General features: G+C 29.5%; 1 protein-coding gene across 19 annotated transcripts in view; it reads left to right on the top strand.

Annotated features, from left to right (window-relative positions):
- Positions 1-11,824, top strand: part of LOC148605504 (C-Jun-amino-terminal kinase-interacting protein 4-like) — a 59,259-nt gene that overhangs the window by 4,024 nt on the left and 43,411 nt on the right. For 6 of the 19 annotated variants that reach the window (XM_088548847.1, XM_088548844.1, XM_088548852.1 and 3 more), the window contains exons 3-15: positions 544-614; positions 916-1,004; positions 1,389-1,657; positions 2,648-2,974; positions 4,012-4,117; positions 4,684-4,769; positions 5,462-5,497; positions 6,622-6,663; positions 8,008-8,025; positions 9,760-9,817; positions 10,031-10,087; positions 10,378-10,525; positions 11,014-11,210. In XM_088548847.1, coding sequence (XP_088404973.1) covers positions 544-614; positions 916-1,004; positions 1,389-1,657; positions 2,648-2,974; positions 4,012-4,117; positions 4,684-4,769; positions 5,462-5,497; positions 6,622-6,663; positions 8,008-8,025; positions 9,760-9,817; positions 10,031-10,087; positions 10,378-10,525; positions 11,014-11,210 — 1,504 coding nt within the window. The remainder of the gene's footprint in view (positions 1-543; positions 615-915; positions 1,005-1,388; positions 1,658-2,647; positions 2,975-4,011; positions 4,118-4,683; positions 4,770-5,461; positions 5,498-6,621; positions 6,664-8,007; positions 8,026-9,759; positions 9,818-10,030; positions 10,088-10,377; positions 10,526-11,013; positions 11,211-11,824) is intronic. The other 13 variants (XM_088548848.1, XM_088548860.1, XM_088548858.1 and 10 more) reach the window with 10 other exon arrangements.

The raw sequence follows: 11,824 nt of genomic DNA, 5'->3' as shown, positions 1-11,824 counted from the left end.
ATTCATGTAAACATAAACAGCAATGTACAAATGTACATTTTAAATACAATGATCAATTTTTATATAATACATTAAATACAAAGTGGCACGTTTCGACACGGGACATATTAACATCGTGTCACGCGTGCTAAATACAGCGCTGTCTGAAAATCCTTGGGAGAACACTGGTTAAATGATTGCCAAAAATGAAAGTTTTTAATATATTCATATTACAAAATCCAGACAAGTTTGATATTTTGTATTTGATTCATGATTTATAACTATGATGCTCTCATTTGAAGTATCATGTAAGAAGATCGGGAGTCATTCAAATTAATTACGTAACTAAAATCTCCAAGAAAGACACAAACCAAGTGGAAATGTTTAATTCTTTTAGATTATCCAAACTTATGACAGAATTGATGAATAAATGTTGAATCAAGATATGTCTGTTAAGTCAGTAGTTCTGATGATTAAACTAGAACTAGATACATTTCCTTTGGTGTCTAGTATGTGTATGTATTATCATTACTTAGACATTCTATAACTTATTTGGTGTTTCAGTGTCCAGACTTGAAGAAAAAGAATCAGATTTCAAAAAAGAATATAATAAGCTCCATGAGAGGTATACTGAGGTATGGAACACTATCTTAAATTTGTTTTATAAACAACATTTCGTAAACATGCATTAGAAGTACATGTATGTGTACCCATGGCACTTTGTATACACTACATTTAGTTCAACCTTTTCTGTGTATATAATGGAACCTTTCTATAGAGCTTTGTCAACACAGTCCTAATCAGGTTGTTAAGAGATTTTAATCTATGTGAAGGCTGTTCTAGAATTTTTGTAGAATGTTTGCATTGGAAAAAGTTATTTTTGAAAAGTTGATATATTCAATAAACAAAATGTTTATCAGATTTTTTTTTCACCAGTTATTTCGAACACACATGGACTATATGGAAAGAACAAAAATATTGCTGGGAACTGACAGACCAGAATTATCCAACAGCCCGAGAACAAAGTAAGTCAAATAAAAAATTTGAATACTATCCTCTGGATTTAATATGATTAGAATGAAATATAGTTAAGATGTTTTTAGTAGAAAATGCAGTATTTCATAAAGAAATAATGTATGAACATTAGATTGCTTTTGATTATCACAGTTTTTGTCAGCCTGTTTTCCAGGATTTTTACTCTAATGAAAGCAATACAAGCATCAGAAGCATACAAAACTTAAGTATTTTTAAAGTGAATAATAGTGAAACATTCCTTTATGTGTATTTAAGACATTTCCACCCTCAATGTTTTGTTGCATAATTTCTTGAAATATTCTGAACATGAAATACTGTAAATGAAGTTATGAAACTTAATTGTAGGGGTTTTAAATTATGAAACTTTATTTTAGGGGTTTTAATTTGCCAAACCTGAGACCAGTAAGCATGTATTTACCTGGTCAACAACCAGCAGCTCTGAGATCTGTTAGTAGTCCTACTCAAAGTTTAGATATTACATCACCTAGGAGTACCGCTGACTCCACAGTGAGTCTAAAGAGTGAGTTAGGTGAGCTAGAATCTCCTGATAAAGACAAGAAGTCAAAGATCCATCGTGTTGACACTTGTGATAAGGAACAGTTGACAGATGCTGTAGAGGTGAAGGAAACATCTACTGGTACAAGTGAGTATTTGTCTTGCCAAGTGACATAACTTGCTTGACAGCTTCAGTTCAGTTTCAGCTTTAATTTTTGTCTTTTTGTTTACTTTGTGCACTGATACTATCAGGATAATGCAAATTGCTTAATGTGATGAAAACTAAGGTTCATGTTAATCTGAGATAACTTGACACAAAAACTGTTAACTTTTTGAATGTGAATAAATATATGAAAGTATTCTTCCATTCTTCACATGATACTTTGAAGAGTTGATCTTTTAATAAATGAAGTAAAATGAATCAGTTGTTGATAAGTTAAGGGTATTTTCTTTAAAGTTTTGACAGTTTACCACAATTCAAGTGGTTATAACTAGAGTTTATTAGAGGGAACAATAAAAATATCTCTTTATAGTTCAGTCTTTTTCAAACATGATTTGTTAAATTTCAGCATAAATTTGCTGTATCATTGCACTTCATATTATTCAAAACAACACTTAAAGTCAATTTGATTTCTATGTGATTATATTGTAAAACTTGACTTTTAGTTTACTTGGTTTCTTGATTCACTTGAATGTTTTGTTCATTTTACTCAGTATGTTTTGGTTTATTGTATTCAATTGTAATAATGAAATGCTTTAGTCCAAGAATAAGCTAAAATGAATGTTGTTTTTTTTATTCACATGCATTTGAAATGCAGATAGAACATTAATTATAAGAATGATGATACAGACACCTTTAATGTCAGATGGCTTGCTTTACTAAGAATCCATTATGATTTGCTAGAAATTATCCTTAGACTGACTGAGGGGGGTTTTAACCTCCTTGACTGCCATGTCAGGTCTTGCATCGACAGTCAATTACCCTAATAAGTTTAATGGCATAGATCATTGTCATTAAAGGTGCTAAATATACATGTATATTGTTTCTTCTTGGACTATTTTTGAGTTACTGGAAGCTTTATTTTTATGCACGTTTTTTTTTCATTTTTGCATGTTGTTTTGTTTGTTATTTTGTTAGAAGTTGAAGCAAAAGATACAGAAATGACTCAAACAGACAAAGAATGGGAAAGTACAAAGGGAGACAATTCTAGTATAAACACTCAAAGTGACGATAACAATCACATATCAACAGAAACTAGTGAAACAAACACTGATCATATACATTCAGATAATAGTGAATCATTAACTAAGTTAGATAACTCTGATATAAGTAATGTTGATATCCAAGAGAGTCCTGAAAAGAATTATCATAGTAAAAAAATTGTAACATCAACACCTGTCCCTAAAAATAGAACTCGATATGATAGCTTGGATGAACCTGAATATGAGGAAGATAAAATTTTTGGTAAGTTTTTTCTATTTTGACACCAATATCTCACTCATGTGCACAAAGATTTGTATAAATTATTGACATGAGTTTTGATGATTTCTACACTAGGAACAGAAATTTTTTATGATTTATATTATGCTGAAATAGAAATAATAATGAATTTTCTTTCTTTTTTCACTCACACTCCAATTGAAAATTTCGAAATAATTTATGGTGAGTAAATGAATCCTGTTGTTGTTTGCTGTTGTTAATTTTTTTATGCTGTTTATAAAAATTCTTAGAAAAGTATTACCATTCTTCTCTGCAAATTCTTGTTTGTTTTTTCTATATACCATGCAAGGGTAATATTTAATTTTCTTTCATTTACCTTGCTTATTTTATCAGTTCCAGTTCATTATTTTGCATGCCAGTTTACGAAGAAAAATGATATTTTAATGTTATCCAAATTTTTACAGTCTATGTATAATATGAAAATATATTGGCGGGAAAAGGGCTACCTGTAATTTCTCAGAAAATACATTTAAAAATACAAAACCATGCTAACACTAATGCCACATTTTACTTAAAATTAAGTAGTTGCAGCATTTAAAATATTTGACAAAAGATGGAATTGTACAGTTTTTTTTTGCAACAGACTTTCCACTTGATGTAAAACTTGCAAAATGGATAAAAAACTAATAGAAACAAAATTTACAAATAAAAATGGAGAAGAGAAATATTCTTTTTATGATAGTTAATCCACTTGAAGTAAAACATGCATAATGTTTACAGAAATCAGATAAAAATTGAAATGAATACATAGCTTGGGTGTGTAGAATAAAGCTAAACAGCCTCTTATGAAAGAAGTTTTGAGAAGAGCAACATTTATGTAACTAAGTTTCAAGTTTTAATGAATGGTTTTCTTACATTGGTCAGAAAGTGAACTAGCTGTAGAATTTCAATTAATTCATTGCTAAATTTTGTTGTTGTTTGTTGTTGTATTTATAATCTTGTAGGCTTTTACATGTGTATTTGTAGTATATTCTAAATAACTGTTGTTCTATTCTCTGAAGGTTTGGATCATACTTTGGCACATATAGTTGCTACCACACCAGAACTTCAGGAATTAGAGGAGTCCTCCAATAGTCATAAGAGTTCTAATAGTCTCATGAATTCACAGTAAGTAATTGATAAATGTCTGTACGGTTGTATTTGTTCACCTTACAGACCTAGGATTTACCAGTATTATTGATTTGCTAACTTTTGAGGTCTATCTTGTACATTTGTACAAACCAAAGTATCATGTATGAATTATTTTTAGTTGTTAACTTGGAATTAAGATCACACGGAAAAGGCCTTCAAATTTCATCACTGACTGAAAAATATAATGAATCCTTCTTAGTTTATGGGCCATCTTGACAAATCATCATACTTATAATGCATGTGTTACGTACTTGGGAAATATAATTAAAAGCTATCACGTTTTAAGCATGTTCTAATTATATCAAAAGTGATAATTATTGTATCTTATATGAAGGATTTTTAATGAGATATAAAATTGACCAGTTATCTTGTTGAAGAACCAGTGGTCATTCCTTCAAGAAGCATTATCAGTACTAGGTATCAAAATGTCTGTAAGCAATAGTTAATTAACAAGAACTAGCAAATTGAGTCTGAAGTAAATCATAAAGAATTGAAAACCAAAGGACTAAATCTTAATCCTATCTTTTTTATTATTTTTGTAGTAGAAATAATGAGTCGATTTTTGACGAGTTGACATGTACGGATGCTGATATAATTGGTGATGTAGATTTTGGTGCTGATATAACAGGTAGGAAAAACCCTTTTGTGATATTAATGGTATATGCAACTAACATGCACAAAAATCTGAGCTTTGGTGAATTCAGGTTAAAATTGCATGTTTGATTAAGACAAATGTATAGTATAAAAATCAAATTATTACAAAATCAGCCATTAAAATGTACTTTGCAAACACACTATGTTATTAAATGAGATATGAAATTTTAAGATGAGAAAAGGAGTCATTTTTTTTTCTAAAAGATGATCCTAGATTTGAGGTGTTTTATCTTAAGGCTGTTAATGTTCATATTGAATTGGTGAAAGTATTAGTTTCAATAAAAAGGTTGATACTTTTTATCAGTGTTTCATAGTTTAAAAATTAATTCTATTTTTCATGATTATTTGACCTAAAGCAAAAATAGTGAAAACTAGTACATCACAAAAATAATATGTTTACATTAGCCCTATTAGAAAATTACAGCAGCATTAACTTATAAGTAGTAGTTAATAAATGGTAAAAATGGTTGATAGAGATGATTATAGTTAATAAATGATAAAAATGGTCGATAGAGATGATTATAGTTAATAAATGATAAAAATGGTTGATACAGATAATTATAGTTAATAAATGATAAAAATGGTTGATACAGATGATTATCATTTCAAAATTTGGTGTTAAGCAATGATCCACAGATTAAAAATGCTTATGTACTTGTTATAAAGGGAGAGAAGTGAACCCTGGTGATTACGCTTCTTCAGGTGAGGGTACTAATGTGTCTAGTCTTATATATATATTGTTGTTGTCTCTGTCTGTTGTCTGCATGTAACTTAATTATATTGCTTTTACTTTTCTAGTTCAGAGTTTTTGATATATATTGTATATCCTTAGTTATTGATAACTTACAATTAACACATGGGAGAGTGTTCCAGTCAAATTGTATAAATGAAAACGATTAGATACTCATTAACTGTGAAATCAAAATTTGCTATTAACTACTACTTAATTTTAAGGTGGCATTTTAACTTAAGTTTAAACTTTTTACATTTGCTCAGTAATAAAAGTCATAATTGTTTAACTATTTTGAAAGTGTTTAAAGGGAAGATTTATGAGCAGTCCAGTTTGTACTAACAAAATAATTTTACATTTTATAATACATAGATTTTTACTATATTTTGAATTGCTAGGGCTGATATTTTATTTTAACTTAGTCAGTGTATTGTAGTACATCCATACTATATAGATATCTACTTTAAAATATTCACAGTATATTATGCTACAAGCCTTCTATATCCCATACATTTTATAGTTAAATAAATTTGAAATAAGAAGGTTAATAGAAAAGACTAAAAATGAAATTTTAGAAAGTTTATATTTCATTAGGAAGATAATTGATACAGTGAATGTGTCATTCATTATTTCACTAACAGCTGTTAATACATATATAAGTGGCATGGAAAGTTAATTCTAAGACATAATCCCTATGTAAGAATGAACATTTGGCATGAGCAACTGTTTTAAAATGACAAAAGTATTATTGTACCCCATGTATGTTCTTTTCAGGGTTGGAATAAACCATGCAAGTAATTGATACTTTGCCTGGATTAAATATTGTCCATTCTTTGATTTTATGTCATATTTTTCACGTTTTATAAGAAATATAAAATTCAAAGAGTAAATAGAGCCGTTCTGCCTTAAATGAAACTGTTGAGTCTTAAAAATATTCATACCTTAAAGATCCATACAATTTTGAGAACATACATATTGCATGGTTTATTTGAACCAGTAATAGATAGTACTTATTATTATTGTTACCTTTTGATTGATGTGCATTGTGTTCTTGTTGCATGTTGTTAATTTTCTGTTATGTTTTGTGTGAATACAGATAGTGAAAATGAAGATGACCAGAATGAACGCAGATCTACTGGTACGATTCTTATAATTCATCTACAAAGCAGTTTAATTCTTCCATTTCTTGAAACAAAAAATGATGAAAATTAAAGGATACTTGTTGAATACATTATCTCATCTTTAACACATGCTCAGCTCATTACATTACACAAGGAAGAACTAAGCTAATGCCCATGATTAACTGAAATATATACATGTAACTATGATTGGTTATGCCTGAGTTAATCCTAGTCTGATTGCAATGTTAGTAAAAAAATTTGTAGACAAATTATTAAAAGTTTGAATTGTCTGGAGTAGAAAGGTTTCTCCCATGAATTTGTAGATGCTCAGTATTGGTGGGAACCTCTGATAAAATTATCTCACTGTCTAGTTTTGTAGTGTTCATACATGTATATTACCACTTTCATAGATTGGGAGAAATGGATTGTAGATATTTTAATAAAAAAAATAATTTCTAAGAGCTTACATGTTCAAGTAGTTCTTTTAATTTGTGGGTTAATAAGTGACCATTTCAGGTAAACACAAACTCATTGATCATAAATGGAAAAGATATTGTAGTAGTCTTTATTTTAACCATTGTTAATGAATGTGTAGATTTATATTAACTTATTTTTGAGCATTTTAAGCATAAATGAAATTGGAGTTATGTGGTAGATTATTCTGTTCTTGCTTTGAATTTTCAGTGTGGCTGTTTTAAGTTGTTTGTTTTCTTATTCTAATGGAGTTTTGCTTAAATCGTTGCTGATTTAAATGTCAGTCTCTGTAAGAATCAGGCAGAAGGTGAAACATGGCATGAAAAAAAACCCCACTATTTTGAAAGTTAAATTTGACCTTTCGCACTATACAAGTCAAGGAAAAAGACTAGATTTTCCATATCATTTTTGGTAAATTGAGTTATGATTTCATTGAAATACACTGGAAATGAACAATTTCAAGGGTGGATAACTGTCAAAAACCTCATTTTTCAGACATTCTATTAAAAAATTTCTAAGCAAATCCATCGCTGTAGAGGTCAATTAATGGTGTTTTCGAATAGAGAAAGCATCCTTGAATAAAATAATATTGGCAGATCCCTGGGTTTTTGAAATGCATGTTTCTGATTTTTCTCATTTTGCCTGGTGCTTACAAAAAATTTCACTTAAATGTATATCTAAACTTAGAACTAAATGAGAATTGTTAACAACGAAATTGGAATAGCTGTGTTGACTTAATATCCTTGATCTTTTTATGGAAAATCTTCAATTATATAACTCCTTTGATTTAGAAAGCAGACATACAAGTTTCACACTGTGAATTATGCATTGAAGTTTGTAATAGAATGATACTAACTGATTTCTTTCTGTATATTTACTACCAACAGTCAGTGATAATTTCTTTGGTAAGCAGAACACATTATATTTGTACAGCTACTACTGTGCTCTAACTGATCACCATATACAAAATTATTCTCTATATATGTTTATATTCAAGAACAATATATTATAGGCATGATGTTGGTTTTAATTGGGTATGTAAAAATAAACGTTTGATTCTTTCAAGTACTGGTAACCTTAAATTGATGGAAAACTTTTAGTAGATTTACATGATTAAGTATCATGCTTTAAAACTCAGATATCTGTACTTGCAATACAGTTTTTACTACAGTTGGAGCACATGTTAATATCAGTTCTTTATTTTGGCTTTAGGCTTTTTTGCTCCTTCCATTCATATGCACACCTTCAATATCTTAAGTTTTTAAATATCACTTGTTTTTTTTTTTATTTTGGTGCTTTTTTTAAGCAAATGCATGCTGTTATTATTAGATGTTTTTCAGTAATCTTCAGTATGCTACATGTAGATACATCAACATGTATCCTTATCATTGTACATTCTGGGCAGTTACATTCAGAGTATATCTGTGTATCCAGTAGGACCCTTATTGATTTAGGAAACATGTATTTTCAAAAACTCCTCTGTTTCTTATTCCTTATTTACTTAAATGCATAAAATCTTAACTTTTCAGATACTTGCAAGTGTGCCTTAATTGAGGAAATATAATATTCTTCAGCACATTGTTAATTATTTTTTATGTGATGGAATTATTTTCATATTTACAAAGTAAAAAAATTTAAGGCTATTCTAATAGTACATTATATTTTAAGTGTTTGATTTGTAACAGATTATTATATAATTAAATAAAGGGTTTTATTTTCTTTGCACATAACCTTGTCTATATGATACTTGGCTTTACTATTCCCAAACAATCACAAACATATCTGCTGCAGTTTAGTCCTGTAATGATGGATTTAGTTGTAGGAAACCTAGCAAATGTATTGTTGAAATGGTTATAGAAATGCAAAATTTGACATAAATCTTAGCAGCTTCTCTTTCAGCTTTTACTGCAGTTAGATGGGTCGTATGATTTGTTACTTTGTCTGTGTCTGAAATGTCTGTGATGTCTTTGAAAGTTGTCTATGTCTGTGTTATCTCTAATATTGGTTACACTTCTCTCTACAGATGGTTATATTACAACCTAATAAAAATTTGGTCTACTAATTTCTATACTCAGTCACTGCATGTAAGATCTTACAACACTCAAATATTTCAACAATTATGAAGGATGAAATCTATTGATTAATAAAAAAAATATCTACATGCAGCAACTGAATTTATCAATTAGTAGATCTAATTTTAATTAGATCGGCTAAATTATGAAAGATTACTAACAATACAATTGGCATGTATTACAGCATTTTATTATTCATCAGAAGTCAACTAGGATCACATTGAACCATAACTGCTTGAAATGAAATTAGCCAGTTTTATTATATTCTCTTAAATCAATTTAAATTTTTTTTTGCGAAGCAAGTGTCACTGGTATTCTATCTAAGTGGATCCAAAAATTTTTTAATATACCTAATATATAGATTTTGGTCTTGTTTTTCTGCCCCATGAAAAGGCAAAAAGTTGTTATGAAAATGGAAGTTATTATGTCAAATAAGATTTTTAAAAAACCCTTAAATCCTTCCTTACTAATAGTTAATTTGAACAATTTTGTTAATTTATCCGCCATAATTCAAGTTTATTTATTATTTCAATGTTTTTTTTAGTTTTTTGTTATTGTTTATTACAGGTATGGGGAAGGAACTAGAAAATATTATACTAGAGAATACTGAATTATTAGAAACAAAGTAAGTCACAGGATTAATTTATTATGGAAGTGTTGGAGTCAATCAACAGTATATTTCTATGTTTTGTCTTCAGGTAATAGTAAAAGGACTGACCATAGTGTCTTACAGTTGTGTGGAAGGTCTTCCTTGAAAATACATACATTCCTTATCAGCTTGTAGCTTGATGAAAATGTAATCTGGTATATCACATAATAACTGTTTCTTTTTTTTCAGGAATGCTCTAAATATAGTGAAAGATGATTTGATTGCACAAGTAGATGAACTATCAAGGTAAATTTTACCACACAATAAAACTCCAAATAAATGAGAGAAAAAATATCTTGTGTCCATATAAATCCAGGTGGATTGTTTTTATGTTAATATGTATTTCATTGACCTGTTTTGAACTTCTGCAAGTTTCTTGCAGAGATGTAATAGCTGAAGCTACTATTTCCAAATGAAGGAATCAAGATGCATAGATGTTGACTGAACAAGTGTTCATATATTTTACTTCATTTTTACTTAGAAAGTCAGTTTTCTTAGTGATCTTTTCTATTCTATGCCTTGATTTTATACTTCAGTGAGATGGAGATTCTCAAAGAGGAAATATCATCATTGAAGGCTGTAAAAACCAAACTACAAGAGAAAATCAAAGATCAGGAAGATGAAATCAAGAAACTCAAAGAAGATCTTGAGAAGAAGAACTCGGCTGCCAAAGAAGAAGATGAAGTAGTCATTTGTTTCTTTATTGTTCAAATAATAGTATAATTGATAGTCTAATGTTCCTTTGGTTTTTCAAATAGTATTAGTAGTGTAACTGGTCTGTTGTATTTTTGGTTTGTTAAAGTTAAGTACAATGTAAAGTGTATTTTACTCATATATGATGAAATTAGTGTTTTATAAGTGAGATTATTGATGGCCACAGCTGTGGTTTGAAGTCCAAGTGTTTGATATGGCCACAGCTGTGGTTTGAAGTCCAAGTGGTTTTTTTTCTGGAGCTGCTTGAGAGAGAGACCCCCAAAGAAAATAACAAATGCTTGATTCCTAAGTTTGTTAAAGAACAGTCCCTCAATGAACAAAATTCCTGGAGAAAACACTGTCAGTCATTACAAATCTATTTTCTAAGATTGTTCCGAAAAAGTTATGTGTAATTTAATGTTAGATTTCAAAACATACAATAGAAAAGTGCTAACACATTGAACTGATTCTGTTTCAAGGATGATGTGCCAATGGCTCAGAGAAAGAGATTTACCAGGGTGGAAATGGCAAGAGTATTAATGGAGAGAAATCAATATAAAGAGAGACTCATGGAATTACAAGAAGCTGTACGATGGACAGAGATGATTCGAGCCTCTCGTGAACATCCTGAAATATCTACACCTCAGAAACAGAAGAAGTCATCTATATGGAACTTGTAAGTAAATAAGGTGTTGTGTTTTTCAGCATTATATGATGAAATAGTATTTGACCAATCCTTAGATATAAGAAATCAGAGAAGAGAACACCTATTCTGAGTGTGTAGTTTTTTCCCAACTTTTCAAAAAGTTCTACTCAAGTTTGAAATATGAAGTATGTTTGATTTAACATGATCATCAATGATTGAAAAAGAAACTGATTAATATTTTGAGAATGTTATTTCCTTACCCAGCCACAGAAACTCAGTGAAATAGATTTAAGTCAATGTTTTCTACTCAGTGAGGAGAAAATTTTGAGATCATCTGATGTTCTCGATATTAAAAAAATGTCAAATAAAGACTAAGTTACAAGTACCTGACTATTTTTTTTTAATATCATGGGTATTAATATTTAATAACATATTTTGTGTGGGGAAGGATAGCTTGGATCCATCTTGGAACTTTGAAATATTTCCTGTCGAATCCTGTGTTGATATAGATAGACTGAACGGAAAAAGATATTAGTTATGTCTAGGCTGAAAGCTTGATATTTGTTATGCCTGCTCTTGTCTAAATAGTGGAATGCATTTCTTTTCAGTTTTGGTCAGCTTGTAGCTCCCGACCCTATCCCTGC

The sequence above is a fragment of the Perna viridis genome, chromosome 10 (genome assembly GCF_037379345.1).
Source record: "Perna viridis isolate PV_CMFRI_1.1 ecotype Kerala chromosome 10, ASM3737934v1, whole genome shotgun sequence".
Taxonomy (NCBI): Eukaryota; Metazoa; Mollusca; class Bivalvia; order Mytilida; family Mytilidae; genus Perna; species Perna viridis.
The sequence above is the reverse complement of the archived record's forward strand: the minus strand, read 5'-3'. Positions and strand labels throughout refer to the sequence as shown.